This window comes from Ornithorhynchus anatinus, chromosome 12, assembly GCF_004115215.2.
Source record: "Ornithorhynchus anatinus isolate Pmale09 chromosome 12, mOrnAna1.pri.v4, whole genome shotgun sequence".
Classification (NCBI taxonomy): domain Eukaryota; kingdom Metazoa; phylum Chordata; class Mammalia; order Monotremata; family Ornithorhynchidae; genus Ornithorhynchus; species Ornithorhynchus anatinus.
The window spans coordinates 17606314-17624922 of NC_041739.1; the positions used below are offsets into that span (position 1 = coordinate 17606314).

The following is an 18609-nucleotide window of genomic DNA, read 5'->3' on the forward strand; positions in this document are numbered from 1 at the left end:
CTGTTTCCAGGCACGACCCTCGTTAACTTACTCAAACCAATAGAGAAGATTTACGGAATTTGATTAAACAAAGGTCTTTCTGTGATTTACATAATTAGATTAGTCATTGGTCTTTACTGTGCCCACTGTGTGAATAGTTCAGGATTATACTGGGCATTCTGCGAGATTTTGTGAAATGGGGATGAGTGGGGATTCATCATACCTAGATATTGTGGGAACAGAATAAGTGATTATGGCGAGGAGCTATTTTGGTACACCCAGTTCCCCTATAATGAAGAGACTATATTTTGGCAAAACCCAACGTTAAGGAATACTTGCATTATGGTATCCACCATGTCTAACACTGTGCCCATGCTCACAACAAACCATTTCTTTAGAGAACTATCCAAATAGACTCCCGTTCCCTAAACATTCCCTAAATGTCTAGCAACATTTTAACCAAAATGTGTAGTGAAAGGACACCCTATTGCAGAACTCAAAGTACGCGGGCAGTCTATAATCCTGCAAAATAGTTCAAGTGCTCATGTCTCATACGATATGAAATTAAAAAATGATCATGAAACTTTAGGAGACAGATTCTCTGACCAGCCCTCATTTTACCAAAATTCATGGATTAATGATAGCCATAATTATCTCTAAAGGTAATAGCGGTCTGAAAAAACCATACTGAACAGAAATGATGCATTGGCATCTCCCATCAGAATGATGGGCCGAATCATGGCCCTGAGACTTCAGGACCAAGACCCTGCACAGAGGAATTGATGATTGTGCTAGTAGCTGGCTCTGCCAGGGTCACTCATACTCTCTCATTTCTGCCACTTCTATCTCTTCTGTGGCACAACGCGCAAAAAGAGAGTAGGTAGGCGGGAATTCAGCACATTCTAAAGTGCAGGTCCTGGCTGTGCCCACATATGCCAACTATTCAGCAGAACCAAGACTAAAATCCCAGTTCCTGAAGTGGTATTCTTTGTGCCGGAACCAACAGCAAGGTTACTGCCCAGAACAGAATTGTTTTGTATATTTAGGAAGGTGTTGGTAGATGATCATAATTTGAGAAATGTAGCCCTCATACAATGCAAATAGACTTTTGCCACAAATAATGAAAAACAAATGGATGAAATTTTATAAGACCATCTAGCATTTGTAAAGAAAAAATTTTTCCCAGATGGATGAAATCCAGAAGATAAAATCAACTACCACGGTCAGTTTTCTTCATTGGGTAGGGTCTAGCCAGACCGTGAAGCGAAATTATAAACATTATAAAATTATGACCTTATGAATTAAAAAGAGATTCAAAAGGACATTTTAGAGCATCTCTGCACTAACTGCCTTTCCTCTGTTGCCAATAAATAGATGACCGCTATTTTCGTTCCAATTTTCCCTTTACACTGAGACAACCTCGATAGCAAGTCTATTAGAAGTAAATTGTTCACACTGGAGAAAGGCATTACATTTCTCAGACCAATAAAAACCACTTAATAAAGTATCCTTCCAGTCCGTTAAATAGCACCCTAGTGACCAGAAAGAGTTAATGTATCTTCTTGGAATGAGCAATCTGCTCCTCTTCCTGCACATAAAACTAAGGTCACCAAGTTCCTCCTTCCTATTTCCTATTTTCGATTCATCGTTATCTGTACTTCACATTAATCTTGTTCATTCCAGCAACGAGAAAATGCATTATCTGAAGCATTGCCACACAAGGCAGACCAAGGAAATAAGTTTTCCTGATTGATGATTCCAAGACGCTTCTTTTCACAACACTAAAATGTTTCCCTATCTCCCAGGGTAGTTTACTTATACATGATAAATATATTTCCCCTTTCTTTCTATAAGAGTAGAAAAACACTGTTCCCACTCTTGCCCCCTGCCCCCTTCTCCCACTACTTGTATGTGTCTAAGAGAAGCAGATTAAGGGCCTGGGTATCAAAGGTCGTGGGTTCTAATCCCAGCTCTGCCATGTATGTGCTGTATAACCTTGGACAAATCACTTAACTTCTCTGTGCCTTAGTTTCCTCGTCTGCAAAATGGGGATTCAACACCAGTTCTCTCTCCAATTTAGACCATGTGCCGTCCCATGTGGGATTTGGATATCTTGTATCTACCCCAGTGCTTAGCACAAAGTAAGTGCCTCACAAATGCCACAGTTATAAATTCTTATCAAAGGTAGAGAGCTTTGTAGGGTTAGAGCATGTGGGAATTGAGTGGTAGTTTTGCACCAGGGGCTGTGTTAGGGTTTTACTAGACAATAGCAAATACAGAGATAAAGTGTTTGTCAGTGTTTGACTCTTCAATCCCTAGATCTAAGGGAGAGCTGCATAGTAGGACCACTTAGGTACATATATCACCTTCCCAACGGCTTTAAAGCACTCAATCTCCTTCCACTGGATTTAAGGCACTCGATCAACTCGCCCCCTGCTAGCTTGTTTTGGTAATTTCCTACTATAACCCAGCTCAAACACTTCACACCTATAACGTCGACCCACACACTGTACCTTGAGCTCATCTATCTCGCCACCAACCCCTTGTCCATGCCCTCCCTCTGGCCTGGAACTCCCACCTCCTTCACATATGACAGATTAACAATCTCTCCACCTTAAAGGTCTAATGAGAAATCACATCTCCTCCAATAGTCTTCCTACACCAAGTCCTTATCTCCCCTACTCCCTCTCCCTTTGATCTGTACCCTTTAAGCATTTGATAGGCACTGTAGACAACACCACCATCCTTGCTGTCCTACGAGCCCAGAAACTTGGCGATATCCTCGACTCATCCCGCTCATTCAACCCACATATTCTATCACTAAATCCTATTGGTTCAATCTTCATAACCTTGCTAAAATCCACCCATTCTTCTCTACCCAAGTGATAGCAAGTTAATCCAAGCATCTATCTCTATTCTGCCTTGATTACCGTAACAGTCTCCTTGCTGTCCTCTCTGTCCTGTCTCACCCCACTCCAGTCTACACTTTCCTATCTGGATCATTTTTCTCCAGCCATGCTCAGTCCACGTTTCCCCACACCTCAAGAACTTCACTCCTCTAGTGTCTGCCTGCTCACTGCCTCAATCCAATCTACCTCGCCACCCCTCTTGCCCAAATCCTGTCTCTGGCCTAGAATGCCCTCCTTCTCTGTATCTTCTCACCTTCAAAGTCTTACTGAAGGCACATCTCTTCCAAGGGCCTTCTCTGAATGAGCCTTTATTTCCTCTTCTTCCCCTCCCTTCTGCATCCCCCTTGCACTTGGATTTGCACCTTTTGCACCCTGAGAAGCAGCGTGGCTGAGTGGAAAGAGCACGGGCTTGGGAGTCAGAGGTCGTGGGTTCTAATCCCGGCTCCGCCACTTGTCAGCCGTGTGACTTCGGGCAAGTCGCTTCACTTTTCTGTGCCTCAGTACCTCATCTGCAAAATGGGGATTAAGACTGAGCCCCACGTGGTACAACCTGATCAACAGTGCTTTGCACCTAGTAAGTGCTGAACAAATACCATCATTTTTATTTTATTCATCCACCCCTCAGCCCACAGCATTTATATGCATATCCGTAATTTACCTATTTATATTAATGTCTGTCTCCCCCTCATCTTGTGTGAAAATAGAAAGCAAGATTAATAATGAATGACTAGATTCATGTTGGTAAGTGAATAGAAAACCATGCCAAATAAGCAGGAGATATGCTACTGAAAGCTTCACCAGAATATGTGTCATGTGATATATCAGAGGTCACCGGTGGTTGGGTGGGAGGGAGAGGGGAGTTCTGAAATTAGTACCATCATCACTCCTCCTCACTTACTGAGAGTAGATGAGCTTTTGGCTCTGGCAAATAAGGAACCAACCATGTACCCTTTATATCTGTTTGGAACATTGGGAAAACATTTGAACTTTTCGAGAGCTAAGAAAGAATAGCACACCAGTAGAGTCTAGGGATGTAGAAATCCCATTTTGGCTCTGACAAATTGTCAGTGTACTCAATACTCTGTCTCTGACGGTGGCAATAATGACGTTTAGGGCAATGGGTAGATGATTGATTTCCATGAAATCCACCCCCTAACATTATTGATGTACCTAAGTAGCACCATAATTTTCCTTCTAATAACCTTATAATGAACTGTTATTAATTTTGTCCTGCTTTATGGATGAATATATGTGGTTTCTGGAAGTTGGATTTTTTTTCCCCATGAGTGTTGCCACTAAGCATTTTTTCAATTATGAGTAATTTTACGTTCTTTGAAAGGAAGACTTTCTATGGTTCTACTATGTCATGATGATGATGATGAAGTTCCAGTTACTAGATGTGCAATACAAACTAATTTAACTAATTAAATACTAATTAACTGTTACTAATTACTAATTAACTGTTAAGAACTAATCTAACGACTTCTGATTGGGAAAATTAGAGCATGTATCGTCCACTGATTTATAGGCATGCCTATAAAGTACCTATACGCATGCATATTCTGAGTTACATACAGCTCTCCAGTTGCATCTTACAACGTTGTGTGTCCATAGGAAATAAGGTCAAGTCCAGAGGGCATGAGAGAGTAATAGATAATCTGAAAGCATAAAGACAGTGCTTAGAAATGCTTCAAATTAGTGTTAATTAATTCATGATCATTAATTTTTAAAATGCCAACAATTTTTAAAATCTCAACAATGTCAACTGTACCTCATGCTTACTAAGACATCTCCATCCCGAAAAATAAAGAGAAGGATATTTTCCTGAGTGACATCATGGAAATTTGCATTTTTTTCATTTGCAAAGAAGAGATCAGGCTTCCATAGACATTTGAACATTGTGGGATCCACCGTCAAGGCATCTGAGCCTCTAAAATCATTAGGCAGTTTAAGTCTGGGATCATTCCACTTCTGTCTCAGGAAGATGTTAACTCTGTAGTCCTAAAAGTTAATAAAAAGACAGTAATTACACGTCTGGCATTAGAAAAATAAATCACAAAACAATACATACTAGGTTATTCGCATCAAAACAAATTCTCACTGGTGACACTTTCATTTCTTTTGATTTCATAAAAGTTGTATAACATCAAATGACAAATTATTTCATATTTATTCTCAAACTTTCAACACATAAAATACATTTATTCAAACTACAAAACAGTCATGTTATGCTTCTGACACAACCATTTAACATCTGTGGGTAAACAACTGGTGTGTAAACAACCAAGGTTACAAACTAGCATCCAACCTAACAAATACAACCATGTTGGCCATTTCAGCCACGTGCACATGCGCATACAACACATAGATTAATTTCACTAACAATGACGTCCTTATTGAATACGAGGGCAACTATATACAATAATCATACGATATCCATTATGATCTACATACAATATATTATACACCCTTATTACAGCATGCATAATCAATAAATTAATGATATTTATTGAGTGCTTACTGTTTGCAGAGCACTGTACTAAGCACATAGGAGAGTACATTATGACAGAATTAGCAGTCTAGAAGGGGAGAGTACAGTCTACATGGGGAGACAGACATTAACATGAATAAATCATTTATAAAATATAATTTAAATATATGTACATATGTGGAGTTGGGTGTGGGACAAATATCAAATATCCAAAGGTCACAGACCCAAATGCATATACGACACTGAAGGGAAAGCAAGCTGGGGACAAGAGGAAGGAAGGCCTCTTGGAGAAGATGTGACCTTAAATAATGCCTTGAAGGTGGAGGGAATGATGGTGTGACATACATGCAGGGGGAGAGAGTTCCAGGCTGAGGGGAGGATGTGGGAAAGGGGTCGTTGGTGAGATGGACAAGATTTATTCCTTCAACCGTATTTATCGAGCACTTACTGTGTGCAGAGCACTGAACTAAGCACTTGAGAAAGTACAAGACGACAATAAACAGTGACATTCCCTGCCCACAACGAGCTTACAGTCTAGGGGGTGGAGACAGACATTAATACAGATCAGGGCACAGTGAGTAAGCTGGCACTGGAGGAGCAGAGTGTGTGGGCTGGGCTGCAGTAGGAGATTAGTGAGGTGAGGTAGGATGGGGCAAGTAGATTCAGTGCTTTAAAGGAGTTTCTGATTGATGCAGAGGTGGACGAGCAGCCACTGGAAGTTCTTGGGAAGACACGGACTGAATGTTTTTGTTGATATATGATCCTTGCAGCAGAATGAAATATGGTTTGAAGTGGGGAGAGATAGGAGGCTGGGAGGTCAGTAAGGAGGCAGATGCAGTAATCAAGGCGGGGTAGGATAAGTGCTTGGATCAGCATGGCAGCACTTTGGATGGAAAGAAGGGGCTGATTTTAAAACCAATAGGATTTGGTGACAGAATGAATATGTGGATGGAATGAGAGAGGTCAGTCGAGGACAACACCAAGGTTAGAGGGCTTGTGAGATGGGGGGGTAAAGGTGTTGTCTACAGTGATGGAAAATACAGGGAGAGGACAGGGTTTGAGTGGGAGAATAAGGCATGGTCAGAGAGATAAGAAAAGGACCAAGAAGAACTGTGTCAGTTTCAAGGAGAAGGGGTTGGTCTACAGAGTCAAAAGCGGCAGAGAAGCCTAGTAGGATTAGGATGGAGTAAAGGCCATCAGATTTGGTGAGAAGAAGGTCAATGGTTACCTTAGAGAGGGCTATTTCTGTGGACGAAATGGGGCCTAAGCCAGATCTGAGTTGATCTGGGAGAGGAAATGAAGTGGATACAGTGGGTGTAAACAACTCTCTCATGAAGGTTGGAAAGAAATGGTAGGAGGGAGATGAAGTGATAACTACAGGGATCCATGGGGTCTCGGGAGGGCTTTTTTTTTAGGATGGGGGTACATAAGCATGTTCGAAAGCAGTGGGGAAGAAGCCGTTGGAGAGTGAACAGTTGAAGATGGCAGTCAAGGAGGGAAAAAGGGAGAGGACAAGTGTTTTAAAGAGGCATGGAGGGATAGGGTCAGAAGCATGGGTGGAGGGGGTAGGTTTAGAAAGGAGGTGAGAGATCTCATCTTGAGTTACTGCAGGGTATATAGGAAGAATAAAAAGAGTGTGGGGGCGGGGACTGGAGCAGAGGAGGGAGAGATTGGGGAGGAAAAGGGGAAATTTTCCTTGATGGTTTCAATTTTGCTGATGAAGTACATGGCCAGGTCATTAGCAGAAAGATATGGTGGGGGTGGAGAAGTAGAAGGTTTGAGAAGGGATTTAAAGTCTGTAACAGCCGGCAGAAGCAGTGGATAGAGAAGCAGCATGGCTCAGTGGAAAGAACACGGGCTTTGGAGTCAGAGATCATGGGTTCGAATCCCGGATCTGCCACTTGGCAGCTGTGTGACTGTGGGCAAGTCACTTCACTTCTCTGTGCCTCAGTTACCTCATCTGTAAAATGGGGATTAAGACTGTGAGCCCCACGTGGGACAACCTGATTCCCCTGCGTCTACCCCAGTGCTTAGAACAGTGCTCTGCACATAGTAAGCGCTTAATAAATACCAACATTATTAGTATTTTTATATAGGAGTGAATAAGGAAGGAGAGGTACTGTTGTCGGGCAGTGGAGAGGACCAAATTGAAGCAGATAAGAGTGAATTTTAGATGGGCAAGGTCTGACAGATGTCTAGATTTCCTCCAAAGCGCGCCGCAGCTTGGGCAAAGGAGTGGAGAAAGCGTACTGTGGAGGTGGATTCAGGGTTGTGGGTTAAGAATAATAATGATAATGACGGTATTTGTTAAGCGCTTCCTATGTGCCAAGCACTATATTAAGCACTGGAGTAGATACAAGCAAATAAGGTTGGACAGAGTCCCTGTCCCATGTGGGGCTCACCCTCTCAATCCCCATTTGACAGATGAGGTAACTGAGGCCCAGAGAAGTGAAGTGACTTGCCCAAGGTCACACCCAACAGACCAGTGGCAGAGGCAGGATTAGAATCCATAATAAAAATGGTGGTATTTGTTAAGCACTTACGAGATGCAAAGGACTCTTCTAAGCACTGGGGGGATACAAGGTGATCAGGTTGTTCAGCGTGGGGCTCATAGTTTTAATCCCCATTTTACAGATGAGGTAACTGAGACCCAGAGAAGTTAAGTGACTTGCCCAAAGTCACACAGCCGACAAGCAGAGGAGCTGGGATTAGAACTCATGACCTCTGTCTCCCCAGCCCGGGCCCTCTCCACTGAGCCATGCTGCTTCTCTGACCCATTACCTTCTGACTCCCAGGTCCCTGTTCTAGCCAGCAGTACGAGACCGGCAGAGGGGCTGGGGAGCAAGAGAGTTCGGTTCAGTGGAGAGGGTGGTGTTGAATGTGTCTATTTAATAATCTTGGTATTTGTTAAGCGCTTACTATGTGCAGAGCACTGTTCTAAGCGCTGGGGTAGATACAGGGTAATCATTTGTGAGTCAGGACAATTAGTGAGTGTTTGTGAGTCAGTTCAAGGTAGTTAGTTTAAGGAGACCACATCAGGTAGGATGGCTGGAGAATACTGGAGGTCAAAAGAACAGCAGTCTTTGTGGGGAAAAAGGACAGATTTGCAGGGTGGGTGTATGGGAAGGAGAGGAGGTGAGGAGGCTGTACATCAGATAAAGGAATTTCAGAATTGGTGAGTAGAGACTGAACAGTTACTAGAGATTATTAAACCAAGTGCCTGCCCAGGTTGGGGATGTGTGAGGTAGGGTGGAGCAGGAGGTCATTAAAGTAGAGGAGTTAGAGGTTCAGTTACCTCATCTGTCAAATGGGGATTGAGAGGGTGAGCCCCACATGGGACAGGGACTCTGTCCAACCTGATTTGCTTGTATCTACTCCAGTGCTTAATATAGTTCTTGGCACATAGTAAGCGCCTAACAAATACCATCATTATTATTATTATTATTCTTAACCCACAACCCTGAATCACCTCCACAGTACGCTTTCTCCACTCCTTTGCCCACGCTGCGGTGCGCTTTGGAGGAAATCTAGACATCTCTCACTCCTTGCCCATCTTAAATTCATTCTTATCTGCTTCAATTTGGTCCTCTCCACTGGAGAGGGACATGGATTGTGTCCAACCTGATTATCTTTTATCTATCCCAGCACTTAGAACAGTTCTTGGCACATAGTAAGCACTTAACCAATAACACAAAACAAACCAAAAATTAGTACTACATTACTGACTGAAATCTTACAGCATCCCCAAACTGCTGGTTCCTAAATGTCTTTAGCCTAAGGTAAAGATAAAGATAAGTCTGCCTGCTGGAATACATATGCCATGGGTCAAGGAAATATAGGATTAGGGACACTGTCAAACTAAAGGTTTCTACGTGAGGCAGCATGGCCTAGTGGAAAGAACATAGGCTTGGGAGTCAGAGGACATGGGTTCTAATCCTGGCTTTGCCACTTGTCAGCTGTGACCTTGGGAAAGTCACTTAACTTCTCTGTGCCTCAGTTACCTTACCTTTACCAGTACAGTGGGAATTAAAAGTGTGAGCCCCACGTGGGACAATCTGATTACCCTGTATCTACTCCAGCGCTTAGGACAGTGCTTGGCACATAGTAAGCGCTTCACAAATATCATAATTATCATCACTATGATGATGCAGAGCCACATTTACAAACTTACACAAACACCCGTAGCAGGCTCGAAGAGCACAGACATCTCTGCTCTATGTGTAGATGGGAAGGGAATTTTGCAGAGATATTTGCTTTTCTGTAATTGTTTGCATCATATATTTCCCACTGCAAGAAAGCTTTTCAAGTTACAACAAATGATGGACCAGGCTCCCATTTTAAAAATTGAAATCATAGTCATGAAAAATGGTAAGATTTACAGACCAGATGGCATGCTTACTAAAAATTTTGAAAGAAAAACTGATTTACTTAGATATCTGCATTGGTTTTTCCTCAACATATGGAAGATCAAAAAGGTCCTTGGATTTTCAAAGATCTTCCAGACCATTTATAAGGCGAAACATAAGAACGTTGATGGCCGCTTACTATAATTTCTCAGGTGCTGACAGAATTCCAGAAGATATTTTGGATTTTGAATAGCTACTGCCTTAGGAGTGACTGCCTCTAGACTGTAAGAACTTTTTTTTAATGGTATTTTTAAGCACTCACTCTGTGCCAGGCACTATACCAAGTGCTGGGATAGATACAAGCTAATCTAGTATCGACACAGTCCATGTCCCATATCGGTATCACAGTCATAATCTCCATTTTACAGATGAGGTAACTGAGGTGCAGAGAAGTTAGTGACTTGCCCAGGGTCAAAGAGCAGACAAATGGAGGAGCAAGTATTAGAACCCAGGTCCTTCTGACTCTAGGCCTGTGCTTTATCCACTAAGCATCACTGTTTCTGAGTTTCTATTTGATGCTTTTATTGCCAAAGCATCTAACATTACTTATTTTAATTTTAATTATTTTAATTTAATTATTAATTTTTTATTTTACTTATTTTAATTTACTTATTTTAATTTTCTCCAATGTTACTTATTTCAATTTTCATCTTTCTTTTTCAGGGGATAAAGCACCCCTGAAAGGTAGGGTTCAAGTACTATTATCCCCATTGTACAGATTGGGAAACTGAGGCATGAGGAGGTTGGTTAAGTGACGTGCCCAAAGCCACATGGTAGGCAGAGCTGGGACTAGAAGCCAGGACCTCCAACTTCCACAGCCATGTTTCTCCCATTGAGTCACACTGCCTCATTTGTGGGCTGGGTACGTGTCCACCAACTCTGTTGTACTGGAGTCTCTCAGCCCTTAGTACAGTGCTCTGAACATAATAAGGACTCAATAAATACCACTGGTTGACTGATTGATCTGATTAGGGATTCTGGACCAAAATAGATATGATTTTTGGAACAGTTAGAATATGAGGATATCCTTTGTATAAAAAATGTTCACCCAGCCCGGCATTCTCTCTCTGACAATGATAGTAGGATGCTTCAAGGAAAGGTTTGATGTTAATATCTTTAATAACCAGCCTAAAAGTTAGGGGATGCACCATATCATCCCTAATTCTCTCTCTAGTAATCCACTATGCATCTTTCATCCATGAATATAGCCAAGAATCCCTTTCAAATGTACTAATATTTCTATAATTGTGGGCAGGGAATATGACTGTTTATTGTATTGTACTCTCCCAAGCGCTTAGAACAGTGCTCTCAACACAGTAAGCGCTCAATAAACATGAATGAATGAATATAATTGCCTATCAGCAGGCCTAGACTCTGGCTTCTTTCATACATATGCTGTCCTCTCCAAGTTCTCCATATTTACCCCAAAATGGGGAGCCAATGTCTGAACCCGATGCTTTCAGAAGTCTTAAATCCAACGCTGTGAATTGTTAACTTGATGTTCATTTCACATTTTTTCATAGCCTAAATTTTCCACTTGAAAATGAAACTGTGAGCTTGGCCCAATTTATGAGGCTATCCCTTGAATCCCTAAAAATTCTTTCTCTTTGCTTCAATGGGGTGGAAACCTAATATATCAAAAAGGAAATACTAGTTTCCAGTCCCCTTCACTAAAGTGTTCAGCATAAAACTGGCCAAATGAAATAAGGCAGCTTAATTTGTTCCCCTTCAAATTCTGCAGACGTACCTACGGAGGGGTGTATTGTGATCAGGGCACCTATTTCACTTTATGTTTTTTTCCATATGATGTGCATTTCTCTAAGTTCCAGCCAAAGATCCATAAAATCTTCTCATCTGTATTATTTTTTCCCCCTCATACAAGGAGTCCTCTTATATCATTTGTCAACAGATCAAAAGCAGAACATTTTAATAAGGGGAAAAACCAGTAATGTGGAGAAAATGGCATTACTGGCTTTGAGCCAAGTTATGCAAATTCAACCATTTAGGCAGGAAAATATTAAATACAGGAATGATCTGTGCATTTTGCTATATAATGTGCCTTAAATCTGGTCTCAGTGAAAAGCATTATAAAAGAGGCTTCTTTTTGGTTCTGGATTTCTGTGAAAATACTTGGGGCACATCTAGAGATTTCCACCCTCTCCAAAGTTCCAGTCTTCCCACACTTTAAACTCAGTGGTCTCTTTTACTTCAAGGCCTACCTCTAGCACTAAAGTAAATTTGGCACTTAGAGAAGTGAATTAATACTTTTAGACTAGGGAGTTAAAATCCATTCACTTAGCATATTGTGTGGGGATGTACTGCAATATTGTGTTAAATCGCTACAAATAAATTATCTCTGCAATGCGATTAGTGAGATCAATGCACCTTCCTAGTACCAGATCTTCAAGGGAGGTTATTAAGAGGTTGGTTGAGAAGGAGTGTGATCTAATGGAAAGAGGATGGGACTGGGAATCAGAGAACCTGGCTTCTAATCCCAGCTGTTCCTCATTCCTACCAGGCAATTCACTTACCTTCTCTGTGCCTCGATTTCCTCAACTGTAAAATGGGGATTTAATACCTGTTCTTTTTCCTACTTGGATAATGACCCCTGGGTGGGACAGGGACTGTGTCCAATCTGATTATTTTGCATCTACCCCAGCACTTAGTACACTATCAAGCATGCAATAAACACATAACAAATGTGATTGTTTTTACTTGAACATGAATAATAATCATGGTATTTGGTAAGCGCTTACTCAGTTTCCTCAACTGTAAAATGGGGATTTAATACCTGTTCTTTTTCCTACTTAATCAGTCCGATATGGGTGGGACAGGGACTGTGTCCAATCTGATTATTTTGCATCTACCCCAGCACTTAGTACAGTATCAACCATGCAATAAACACATAACAAATGCGATTGTTTTTACTTAAACATGAGTAATAATCATGGTATTTGGTAAGCGCTTAATATGTGCCAGGCACTGTACTAAGTGCTGGGGCTGACACAAGCAAATTGGGCTGGACACAGTCCCTGTCCCACATGGGGCTCCCAGTGTCAATCCCCATTTTACAGATGGGGTAACCAAGGCCCAGAGAAGTAAAGTGACTTGTCCAAGGTCACAAAGCAGACAAGTGGTGGAGTTGGGATTAGAACCCATGACCTTCTGACTCCCAGGCCCGGGCTCTATCCATTAGGAAACACTACGGAATACTGAATCCTGCAGTGGTCCTTGTACTTCGTTTGGATCTAATTGTATGAACCAAGATATGAAGCTAAGAAGAGTGAAACATCTTTGAATGCATTCTAATTTTGAAATTAAAAAAAATCTACGTGTGAGATTATTCATTCAGGTATGCCTCTCAATAATAACAAAGGATTTTAATATTTATGATATGATTTGAAAAATAAATAAGCACTTACAAATTCTGGAAAATAGCTTTTATGAGTACTTCAAAGGGACTTCTGATAGCTTACCTCCAGTAACAGATCATTTTTTCCATTTTTCTTAGTGTTAACTTCAATTAGAACTACAATTATAATTTTATTTATTTACTGCAGGGTAGACATTCCCATCCTATCTAGACTTCTCTCAGTGGAAATTACTTAATGGCTTTTAAATTACTTGGTGACAAATACTATTAGTTGTTCATTCTCTTTAATGTATATTATTCATTAATGGAAAGTGGATCTTTTCCATAAGTCTGTTACTTAATTATCACCCATACAAACTATTTCACAGGGTCAGTAAAACTCTGCACAAGTCAACTTCAGAATTAATTCATGTTCATCAAGCATTACGAATAGTGAATCTGAAAACCTGTTCTATAAAATTTGAGCAATAGTATTCACATTATTATCATGTTTCTCTGTCACATCAAATTCACACATATGTAGACGTTAGTTTATGTATTTGCTTTGCAAAACCTAAAAACAGCATTCAAAAAAGGGAGAGAGATTATTTCTCATGGCATCTGGCAGCATTACAATTAAAGGCCTGTCAGTAGTTCAGCTGTAAATCTTTTTGGAGGAGGAATTTGTAAATTAGCCCATTGCTAAACTTAGCAGTTTAATGTAGGGGCTGAAATTTAACAAAATGTCAGTAGTTCTTAAGTCATGCTTTAATTTGGTTTTGAAATCATTTATGTGCACTTTATTTTATTTTGAAAACAGTTTTTAAATGTCACATCACCTAGTTTCAAATGTCTTTTAAAGGCATTTCTCCTTATGAAGCAAACTTTGAGTTTTTAGGGGTTTTAGTTGATTGTGACATAGATTGAATTAGCCTCTTAGCTAGCATCATTTCTCTAGTACATTGCTTGGAAGTATAAAATAATAATAATAATAATGTTGGTATTTGTTAAGCGCTTACTATGTGCAGAGCACTGTTCTAAGCGCTGGGGTAGATACAGGGTAATCAGGTGGTCCCATGTGAGGCTCACAATCTTAATCCCCATTTGACAGATGAGGTCACTGAGGCACAGAGAAGTTAAGTGACTTGTCCACAGTCACACAGCTGCCAAGTGGCAGAGCCGGGATTCAAACCAATGACCTCTGACTCCCAACCCCAGCTCTTTCCACTGAGCTACGTTGCTTCTCTAAATAAAAATACAAATTAGCAAATTAGAGGTCCTCCTGCATAGTTACCTTCTATATTAGTTATACTTTTTCTAACTGCCCTACTTTCCCCTTTTGTCTTAGGTTTCCTGGATTCTGCATTATAATTTTTCAATAAAAATTGGGGCCAACAGAGTTAAGTAATGAAATTCCTGTTAATCCCTTGAGAAGCAGCGTGGCTCAGTGGAAAGAGCACAGGCTTGGGAGTCAGAGGTCATGGGTTCGTATCCCGGCTCTGCCACTTGGCAGCTGTGTGACTGTGGGCAAGTCACTTAACTTCTCTGTGCCTCAGTTACCTCATCTGTAAAATGGGGATTAAGATTGTGAGCCTCACGTGGGACAAACTGATGACCCTGTATCTACCCCAGCGCTTAGAACAGTGCTCTGCACATAGTGCTTAACAAATACCAACATTATTATTATTAGTAGTAGAAGGGCTTAATTAAAGACCCACTTAAATGTCAGGAAAATGTTTGAGGAAATTGACCCTGAAAAACAGAAGCAGAACTATAGTATATCAATCTACTAACAGTCCCTACTGTGAGCAGAGTACTTTATCAATTAATAGCACCTACTGTGTGAGCTGGACTGTATTAACTGCTTGATAGCATATGAGTTTAGGTCATACATAGAGGAATTAGAGAGATCTCACCTGCTTCTGAAGATGATGATACTGAATGTATTAAGTAAACTGCTAATTTTGAACAGAGATTCAATGTTTAGATTTACTTTTGCAAACTAATTGATACCTTTAGAATTGACTATTTGATAGAAGTTATCCAAATAAAAGGAAACTGAGTAGGGAAAGGGACATAAAAAGAATGTTGCAATAACCAAACTTGGCAAAGAAAGAATAAAGGAAATTTGCCCAATGGAGACAAGGAGCTGGAGAAACTAAACGTCTGAAGGAGGAAAGCAGTGGCGTCTAACGGATAAAGCACGGGCCTGGGAGCCAGAGGGCCTGGGTTCTAATCCCGGTTCCACCACTTGCCTGCTTTGTGACTTTAGGCAAGTCACTTAACTTCTCTTTGCCTCAGTTTCCTCATTTGCAAAATTGGGAGTAAATACCTGTTCTCCCTTCTACTTAGACTGTGAGCCCCATGTGGGACAGGGAGTGTATCCAGCCAGATTAACTTGTATCTATCTACCTCAGTGCTTAAAACAGTTCATGACATATAGTGAGCACTTAAATACCATAAACAATTTTTTTTTAAAAGAAAGAGCTAGTTTAAGGCAGTTATAATTAATTTTCTGATAACGGGGAAATACAGAGGTAGAAAGGATTCTTTTCAATCATGAGATGGAATAGCTGTAAGAAAGAGACTGAGGTGACGATCACGTGCCAAGACACCATGGATGAAGGGAAAAATCTTTTAAGAGCTGGAAGGAAAGCAATTATTACAGGAAAAGTCATATCAAATATTGAATGAGGAGAAAAAAATAATGTTTAAAAAGACATTTCCTTCATCTAATAATAAAAAGGAATGCCAGCTTAATAGTGAGAGAAAGTTCTACCCCAAGGGCTTCAGGTTGAAACTCCTGGCCAACCTCGGGCCTTGTGCCAGCTTTCTCTCTCCCTGTCTCTCCCAGCCCCCCGCAGGCTCACCGCCCCCAGGGGGGGAGGGTCTCACACTCCACTCTTCCACCTTCGCTGCTCACACCTGCCAAGCCACAGCATGCCTCCCACCCGATGTACATTACCCTGATTCTATTTATTTGCCATTGTTTTTACGAGATGTTCTTCCCCTTGACTCTATTTATTGCCATTGTTCTTGTCTGCCTGTCTCTCCCGATTAGACTGCAAGCCCATCAAAGGGCAGGGACTGTCTCTATCTGTTGCCGACTTATACATTCCAAGTGCTTAGTACAGTGCTCTGCACATAGTAAGCGCTCAATAAATACTATTGAATGAATGAATGAAAGTCAGGCAATTCTCAAATTTGAGACAAATATTGAAGAGCTGAGAATTAGAAAACAACTGTTCATTCCAACTCTTTTGCTTACATGAGTGGGATTCCCAGTGTCTTTATACAAGCTTAGTCACATACAGAAGACAATTACAATTACAAAATATTAGGAGAACTGTATGGCCTAGTGGAAAAAGTACAGAACAGGGAATTAGAGGACTTGGGTTCTAATCCCAGTTTCATCACCTTGGTGCGTGACTTTGGGCAGATCACTTAACTTCTCTGGGCCTCATTGACCTCATCTGGAAAATGTGAAGATTGGGAGCCCCATGTGGGACATGGACTGTCTCCAATCTTACAGAAGCAACGTGACTCAGTGGAAAGAGCCCGGGGATGGGAGTCAGAGGTCATGGGTTCAAATCCAGGCTCTACCGCTTGTCAGCTGTGTGACTTTGGGCAAGTCATTTTAACTTCTCTGTGCCTCAGTTACCCCATCTGTAAAATGGGATTAAGACTGTGAGCCTCACGTGGGATAACCTGATCACCTCGTATCCTCCCCAGTGCTTAGAACAGTGCTGTGCACATAGTAAGCGCTTAACAAATGCCATTATCATTATTATGTATGCCAGTGCTTTATATAGTGCCTGGCACCTAATAAGTCCTTAAATACCATTTTTTAAAAAAAGATATGCAATACAAACCTATGGGATAAACTGCATGATTTTGGCTTCCAAAATAAATATCTATGCATATATCAAAACTATTAAAGAAGTCAAACATAGGAAGGAAAAGGATGAACATGGTTTCCAGGGAAGGGATGTACTTTCCTTACCTTGAACAGATAACCTAAATTCAGTTATGATAATAAACTTCAAAACCTGCTGTTTCTATGTCAAGTTCATGTTTTCATTTACGACACACACTGATTTATGTCAAAGTCAGACAATGAAAAGGCAAAACCAACAAATCTTGAAAGTGTAATCAGAAATGCCACCTGGTTTCTGGCAGGTGGCCTTTACACAGATAATAGGTCTTCTGAATTCACTCCCACGACCATCAAAAACAAGAATCTAAAACTGACAAAAATCGAGAATAATGACTCTAACAGCTTAAAAAGAAAACATGTTAAAATACTTCTGACAATGGCATTAGAAACCATGAGAAAATAATTAATCACAAGAACAGGTCTAGGGATGAAAGAGACAAATTGGCAAATCAGGTGAGAAAAACGGAGATTAGGTAATCAACTAAATAAATTTTAAGGTACCCCTATAAAACGGGTAAAATGTGTGACTGGGGTGAAGAGGTTGAAGGAAGTAAAATATGGCTATATTTTACATGTCTTCCAGGGCACTTTCAGATATTTGGCCATTTTGAAGTGGGGGAACAATTTGCTGACAGTTCTTTATGACATCATTGCATTGTAGTGCGTGTACAGATAACGATTGCGATATCTGTTACATGTTTACTATGTGCCAGGTACTATTTTAAGTGCTAAGATAGATACAAGATCATAAGTTGCCACCTGAAACTCACAGTCTAAGTAGGAGGGAGAAAGGGTATTGAATCTCCATTTTGCAGATGAGGGAACTGAGGCAAATAGAAGTTAAATGACTTGTCCATGGTCACAATGCAGGTAAGTGGTGGAACTCAAATTAGAACCCAGGTCCCCTGACTCTTAGGCATGCTTTTTCCATTAGGGCATGCAGCTTCTCAATGACATCATATAATGACATCATATAATAGATCCAGTGACATTATACACTCCTTTTAGCTGAAGTCTGTTTCAGTCCACCAGAATTTAGAGGGTTTCACCTCAGGAATGGTCAACTCCCCCCACACCACGCTGAAGAGCTGGGTCCTGTTAACACAGGCACTTCTAATTAGTAGAAGATAATGAGGTCTTTTCCACCTGCTTATTTGCCTGGGCCACCATCCTGAAACGACTGACATTCTAATGCCTACCCTGACTTTTAACATTTTCTCGGTTTGGAAGAAATGTGAACTTAATTTTACAGTTTCTAAGTGACTAGAATTGGCATCAAAAGAAATATGCCAGAATTGTTTGTCCAGGCAGAAATTTCAGAACATTCCACAAACCTAGTTTTAGCATTAATATTATGGTCACATCGTCTTCCATAATTTGCTGAACCAAAACATCCTGTTGTAATCATCCCAGTTAAACGCCGAATAGTACCAGATCCACAGGATATGGAATATCACTGTGCTATACTGACACAATAATCACAAGGGAAACAAAACAGAAAGATTTCCATCGGAAACCTAGAGACCAAAAGAATA

The 18609-nt window shown here is 40.8% G+C and overlaps 1 protein-coding gene across 1 annotated transcript in view; it reads right to left on the minus strand.

Annotated features, from left to right (window-relative positions):
• GLRB (glycine receptor beta) overlaps positions 1-18609 on the minus strand; it is a 78096-nt gene that overhangs the window by 18214 nt on the left and 41273 nt on the right. Inside the window, exons 5-6 of the mRNA XM_029077007.1 lie at positions 4660-4889; positions 4464-4546 (exon numbers count right to left, since the gene is read on the minus strand). Of these exons, the coding sequence (XP_028932840.1) occupies positions 4464-4546; positions 4660-4889 (313 nt within the window). The remainder of the gene's footprint in view (positions 1-4463; positions 4547-4659; positions 4890-18609) is intronic.